The sequence below is a fragment of the Trypanosoma brucei genome, chromosome 1 (genome assembly GCF_000210295.1).
Source record: "Trypanosoma brucei gambiense DAL972 chromosome 1, complete sequence".
In the NCBI taxonomy this organism is placed as follows: domain Eukaryota; phylum Euglenozoa; class Kinetoplastea; order Trypanosomatida; family Trypanosomatidae; genus Trypanosoma; species Trypanosoma brucei.
This window is the reverse complement of record NC_026734.1, coordinates 673677-680486: the sequence shown is the minus strand read 5'-3', so window position 1 is coordinate 680486 and position 6810 is coordinate 673677. Positions and strand designations below refer to the sequence as shown.

The 6810-nt window shown below is 42.4% G+C and overlaps 4 protein-coding genes across 4 annotated transcripts; all 4 read right to left on the bottom strand.

Moving 5' to 3' along the window:
- Positions 1-614: 614 nt before the first annotated feature.
- Positions 615-737, bottom strand: TbgDal_I3060 (hypothetical protein, unlikely; the record flags this gene model as incomplete). Its single annotated transcript, XM_011773281.1, has 1 exon — positions 615-737. One exon carries the CDS (start codon positions 735-737, stop codon positions 615-617), a length of 123 nt encoding a protein of 40 aa, XP_011771583.1.
- Positions 738-1117: 380 nt separating this feature from the next.
- TbgDal_I3050 (hypothetical protein, conserved) lies at positions 1118-3313 on the bottom strand (the record flags this gene model as incomplete). Its single annotated transcript, XM_011773280.1, has 1 exon — positions 1118-3313. The coding sequence occupies one exon, from the start codon at positions 3311-3313 to the stop codon at positions 1118-1120; it is 2196 nt and encodes a 731-aa protein (XP_011771582.1).
- Positions 3314-4152: 839 nt separating this feature from the next.
- Positions 4153-4458, bottom strand: TbgDal_I3040 (hypothetical protein, unlikely; the record flags this gene model as incomplete). Its single annotated transcript, XM_011773279.1, has 1 exon — positions 4153-4458. One exon carries the CDS (start codon positions 4456-4458, stop codon positions 4153-4155), a length of 306 nt encoding a protein of 101 aa, XP_011771581.1.
- A 196-nt stretch (positions 4459-4654) lies between these two features.
- Positions 4655-5542, bottom strand: TbgDal_I3030 (SNARE-associated golgi protein, putative; the record flags this gene model as incomplete). Its single annotated transcript, XM_011773278.1, has 1 exon — positions 4655-5542. One exon carries the CDS (start codon positions 5540-5542, stop codon positions 4655-4657), a length of 888 nt encoding a protein of 295 aa, XP_011771580.1.
- Between the last annotated feature and the right edge of the window lie 1268 nt (positions 5543-6810).

Sequence of the window (6810 nt, the reverse complement as noted above, 5' to 3'; positions counted from 1 at the left end):
GGAAATAAACATTTATATATATATATATAATATACGCAAACCCTCTTCCTACCGACCTGATGAGATGAGTTGTGCTGTTCCTCTTCTGGAACTACGTTTTTTTTTCCTTTTGTGAACACACTCCCATTTTAGATCACCCAACTTCTGGAAAGTAAAGAACAATCATATATTAAGACGTATAAAGGAATATATATATATATATATAATATCCATTTGTGCCGACTACATTTTGCTTTCCTTCGTGACTTGTACACTAATTAGCATCACTAAGTTAAAAAGGAATAAAAAAAGCAAACAGGCACCGTGTAGCAAACTCCAAAGAGTCAAACTCCCTCATTTATTTGAACTGCCTTCCATAATTCGGTTACCCACGGAGAAACGTCAGTCCGCACAGATGTGTGCATTACTGCACACGTTAAGTATAGAAAAAAACAAAGGTATATGAACTAATGCAATTACTTGTACGCGATTACATTTACAGTTGTGAGTGATTCTCCATAAAGGAATGATAGCAATGACCTTAAGAAAAAAAAAAAAAGAGATGATCCGCTTATCGCCCTTATTTTTCCCCTTTATTGATCCTCGCTTATTGGTCCTTTCCTCAATCCTGTGGGTCACATCGACGCGAAAGTCTTTGTCTCCACCGTTGTTAGCACCAAATAACTGCAGCTTTCACGGATTAATACAGCACACAATAATAGCAATAATAATATAATATACAAGAGGAAGGAATACATTTATCCCCATTTATCCTTTACCTCCACTCTTAGTTCTTTGTTGATGTCGTGGAAGTTGGTCGCTCATTTTTTTTCTTTCACAAGGACATAAATAAATATTCATATATCATGAAAATGATGCATAGAGGTAAAAACTGAGAAGGTAAAAGCAAGGAGTAGAACAAAAACAAAACAAAAAATGAAAGAGAAAAAAAAATGAAACTACGAACGCACCTTCAGGTTCCAATGTCTAATACCTTTTGGACAGTAAATAGACGCCAGACGTGTGTATATATACATAAACTATATTCACCTATAAGCATCATAATTGTAACCATAACAATATTTTTATTACTATTACCATTGTTACTATTATCATTATCATTATTTGAACACATCCATCACGACTTCTCTACTTCCGCCATGACAGACCGTAAGAAACCAATATCCCCCTTTCGGTACCGGAGATTTCCAGAGAGGGAGTCTAGAACCTGAACACGCACAGCGGAGCTGCAGTTCATGGGCGCACAATCTGGGCAGTACCGCACAATTAATGGCACGGGGTTGCGGGACTTATTTCCGGGCATGCTGTCATCTAATGGACTTCCAGCCTTGAGATGTGCCCTCTTGTTGCTATCCATTTGCGACGCAGCTTGCAGGCTAGTAACGTTGCGAGGGTGCTTCAACAGGCACTCTTCACAGAACGTGTGACCGCATGGCACACATGTAAGTGGGGATTTCAGCGGCTGCATGCATAACCCACAGGAGAAAATACACTCAGTTGCCTCCTCTGCTACAATGAGACGATGCATGGCTGTCAAGAGGGAATTCTTCACATCCACACGGATCTCTTGCGCGACTGGCCGTTCATCAAATTGCGTCTGTAGAGAGCGAATTTGCTCAGTCAGCCGCCGATTCTCATCCTCACAATGCTCACTCGTTGCCGCAGCCTGCCGCAGGGAACATTTTGTTTCCTCTAACTCCTGCTCAAGCTTCTTCGCAAGCTCTCGCGGCACAGAAGCGGCAACACGCATCTCGTTGTCATACCGACGCCGCACCTCACGTAGTCGCTGATCGTGCAGGACTTTCATATTGTCCACAACAATTTTCGTCCTCTCTAGCATCATTGATGGAAAGTCTAACCGGAAATCCGCGGCAGCATTCAGGATATTCGCCGAAAATTCTATCGTTGTTCGGTGGATGTTAAGGTGCTGAGTGGATGTGCACTTGGACTCGCGATCCTCACGCTCCTGATCACGCAACATACTGCGCTCCGCGTGTTCTAGCTTGAGGAGCCCTGCTCGTGTCTCAAACTCGTAACGTTCGAGCATTGCGCTACTAGTTTCCAAAGCCGCAGCAATACTTTTTTCAAACGCCTCACGCATTTCCACAGCAGCCTTGTGCAGCTCTTCCTCGCGCTTTTGCGCCTCAGAAAGTATGGAAAATGCATGGTGAGACCTTTCCTCATCTAAGGCATTTATACGCTGTTGAAAGGATTCCTTCTCGGTCTCCCATTCCTTCATGAGACGATTTTGTGCCTCCCTCATCGCCAAGTCGTGCCACTTCTGTTGCTCAAGTAAAGCAGACTCATGTGCACGCTGACGCGCGTTTACTTCACGGTTCCACATATCTTCTGCCTCTTTCATCTGCGCGCGGAGTCGATTCAGCTCCATGTCGTGCTGTTTCTGCTGAGCGTCGTCAGCGATACGAGTTGCCTTCAATTGATCCTGAGCACCCGCCAAGTAACGAAAGGATGACGTAGCCACCGCTTCGCAGATCTGGCAGCGCTCCTGCCACTCAGAATATTCAAATGCAATGCGATATCGCCCCTCCTCCGCTGCTAACCTTTCATGAGACAAGCGGCAGTTCTCCACTGCCCTCGCTGACATATCGCCCCAACTCCCGCAAATAGCCTGACGTTCCATGCGCTCCCCTTCACTAAGCGTCTGTCGACGGGCGTCTTCCAGCTCTGCCATAAGCGCCGGCAGCAATTCCATTACCGCATTGACTTTAGTTGCGGCCCTCCCTTCAGCCGACGCCACCTGACGCTGCTGCTTAGCCTCCAATGCCACACGTGCCTCTAAACAAGCAACACATAACTTGTCTACACAATTCCACGCCTCGCACAGCTCCGCTTCTATTGAAAATCCGCTCTGTTGCCCACTTGGGCCACTACCACTCGCCTTTCCATCCGAGCTCTTTCCACCACCTCCACTGGCCCCGGAAGCGGAGGGTTTGGAGTCAATGCATATACTGATGGAATTTGAACGGTTGCGTACCTCCATGGCGAACTTCTGCACCTTGCGCTGCGTCTCAGTCAACTCCCACATTGCGTTCCGCAGCTTTTCCTCTGCCTTCTCACATTGTTGCTCATGAACCTCCCGTAGCTCGTCCAACTCTTCCCGTAGTTTTGCGTTCACATCCTCTAATTCCCACATACCCTTCACCTTCTCCTCCATCTCATGAATCTCATTCATCCTCCCACCAATACGAGACTCAAGTTCTGCACGCATGGCCGCCAAGGCTTTTCGCTCCTCTTCTAACTCAGCCTCACGCGTGCGCAACCTCTGCAACTCCGCACGATCCCCGCTGTACATCTCACTCAGCCGCTCAAAGTTACGCTGAACGGCATTGACACTATCCGTAAGTCTCTCTATTTCTTGCTTTTGAGTTGCTACGGTCTGCAACAACTCCGAAACGGTTGGGCCCCGTTGGTGCGGGAGCTGTTGGTTTGAAATGGGACTCACGGCACTGGCGCCGGAATGAGCGACCGAACGATTTACCAATGATGGAAGGGAACTCACTCCACCACCATTCAGCCGCGGTGGCGGCAGTGATGGGGAGTGCCTCAGCGGCTGATCTCGCGTCGTTATGCGCGGAAAGATGTAAGGGGGGAAAGGGTTTTTTTAAAAAAAAACTACAAAATAGCCTGCGACGGCGAGCAGAATCGAGAATTCAACTAAACTAGGGATATATATATATATATATATGTACGTATAGTTCTTGTATTTACTTTTTTGTTTGTTATTTATGTATAATATTTGCGCTTGTACGTCTCGCCCTCAATTACTATAATTGCTACTGCAATAATATTTTTCAATGCAAATACGTGTACAAATATGCACGCTAATATATTAATCAGTCAATCAAATGAAATGAAATGAAATGAAATAGGGGAAGAGGAAAGGAGTAAGAAGGAGAAGTAGCGTGGAAACAGCAACACCAGTACAAGTAGCAAGTTTAAGGGGTCAAGTAGCCCTCGCAATTCGTGAAAAGGGGGGGGGGAAAACGTTAAACAACCGCAACAAACAAACAAACAAAAGATGCTAAGAAAAAAGAAAGCGAAACAGAAAAGGAAGGGAAATAAAATGAAATGAAATGAGGAAGGGAAAGGGGAAGGGGAAGGGGAAGAGGAGGATACACGGAGAGAAATGGATTAAATACGCCAATGCAACGACAATAATAGCAACAATGAAAAATAAAATAATGGGATAAATACCTTCCAACATACCGAAGGATATAAAAGCAAAAACAGGAGAGGCGAGAAGCAAATATGCGACTTCACAAAACACTTCTGTGGAGCCGCGACCGTCTTAAACTTTTGCAACTCGCGAAACATTTCACTCCCTTCTATTGCTTCTTCATTACCCTTTTCTGTCTCCCAGTCTTCCCTCACACATACACGCACACGGCCCTTGCTTTTGTGTGTGAGTGTTTTAACTTCAATTCCACTCCCTCTCATTCCATTCTTCTTTTCTCCCCTCCCCTTCACACCACATCCAACCTTCTATGCAATCTTTCTTTTCTCCCACCAATAACAACAGTAACAACAACAACAACACTAATGCTTAAATTACACCACATGGCAGGGCACAGCATGGTATGGTACCGTATCGTGTCGTATGGTACTTCTCACATTTACTGCTCCACACTCTCCATTACGTGTTGCAATCCACTTTCCCATAACGTCTCTTGAGCATACATCCGGCAAACACAACAATGCAAAGAATTCCAATCCACATCATGTCCCAAGGTGTCATCATTAATTCCTCACCTGACAGCGTAGTGAGTGCTGCCTCTCCAAATCTCACAGAAATGTACGTTTGTGGAATAATTCCAATAAGCGTACCGGCAGCATAAGTCGGTAACGGCACGCCTGCAACGGGGGAAGCCATGTTAAGTAGCCAATTTGGCACGACGGGCGTAAGTCGGAGCAACAGAAAATAAGCAAATAAATCACTAGGAGTTCGCTCCTCCACTTGTTTGCGGAGTTTCTGCACGAGACGGTTGTTATGACCATTACATCTCCCCGCAATAATGTGAGAAATTGTGTAACAACTGGAGGCTCCAGCAGTACCCATTAAAACACAATACGGCACACCTAATGGAAGGCCAATGACGGCACCAATCGCCGCGTTGATGAGTGCAGATCCCGGTAGACAAAAAGATTGAAGGAAAACATACACAAGAGTGAGAACAAACATCACACGCGCACGCTCCGTTTCAGCCAGCTCATGAAGATCCCTGCAAAGGTGAATCATACTGTCGCCCTCTTGTGTTGAGGTATAATTCCGTACAATAATGTCATAAACCTCGAAAAGGAGGGGAACAGCGCCGACGAGGTGCAGGACGAGTAAAATGACATAAATCACAAGTATGAAAAAGAAGAGGGAGCGGAATGGCATTTGAAATCCATTAGTTACTTTATAAAGTGCCAACATCGCAACCGCCTGCGCCATGAGAAGAGTTGACAGTTCAAATTCTCCTACTGTTTTCTTCCATACGGATGCAAGCGACGCCCATGTGGATGGCACGGCACCCTTCATGGCCCCTTCTCTTTCTTTTTTTTTCCCCGGCCCCTTTTTATTCCTTTATATATATATATATATATATTGTTATATTATTTTTTTTTTTGAAAAGTTTTGCTTCTATATATTTATATATCTGTTTTGCTGTTTTGACGCCGTTGCTGTTGGTGTTGGTGTTACTTCTATTGTTGTAGCGGTAATAATAACGGTAGTAATAATAGTATATTAATAAATAAGTAAATAATCTTCTCCTTATTACTTTTTTATTACTATTATTTATTTATTTATTTGCTGCTTGAAATTCCACAGACACACACAATAATTTTCTTCCCTTCCCTTCCGCTGCGAAAACTTACACCGATGAAATGTCCCTCCCCCCTTCTCCACCTTCTTTTTTAAAAAAAAAAACCTTCCGTCTTTTTCACTACAGCGCCTTTGTGTGTTTTCTTTCTTTTTAAAAAAAAAAAAATATTTATTAACCAATTTTTCTTGTTGTATGACTGAAAAGAATTAAAGAAGAAACAAAAAATGAAAGAAAGAAAGAGAGAAAGAAAAAAAAAGATTCAAAAAATAATGTGAAAAATGTAGAGAATTATAAAGTAGTCACAGATCAAAGTGAATGAACAACATATAAGAAAAAGTTATATACGCATATAATTTCATAGAGTTGTGTTATTAATAACTTAAAGCATAGTTTATTTTTTATTGTGCTTTAATTTTGGATTTTTTTTTGTTTTTTAAATCCCCCTCCCCTCCTCTTCCCTTCCCTTCCCCCTTCCCCCTTCCCCCTTCTTTTTCTTTTCTTTTGTTTTCGCTGCCTTTCAGTTTACTTTTTTTTTTTTTACGCCTTTTTTTTTTTTGGTTTTTCGCTTGTTTGTTTATTTTTTCTTTTTTTTTTTTGCTCCCTTTGAACCGTTCATTGAAACCCACCACTCTCCCAAGCTACTAACTTACTAATTTACTTCTTCAGTTTTGTGTCTTCTCTCCTTTTATAAACACTTCCTTGTCGCTCTTTTCGATTTGTTTTACTTTTACTTGCGTCCTTCTTTTCTCTTTTTTTCTATCAGAAATTTTCCTTTAAAACACTAATAGTATTTTTTTTAAAAAAAAAGGAAAAAGGGAAAAAAGGAGAATAAAATATTTAAAATATTTAAAATTTGTATTAAAAGTTAAATTTTCAATCAAAATAAAAAAACAAAAGGAAAATAAACTCCTTTCGCTCCCTTCACTCCTTTTCCTTTTCCTTTTTTTCTCTTTCTTTTTTTTTTTCTTCATCATCATCTTCC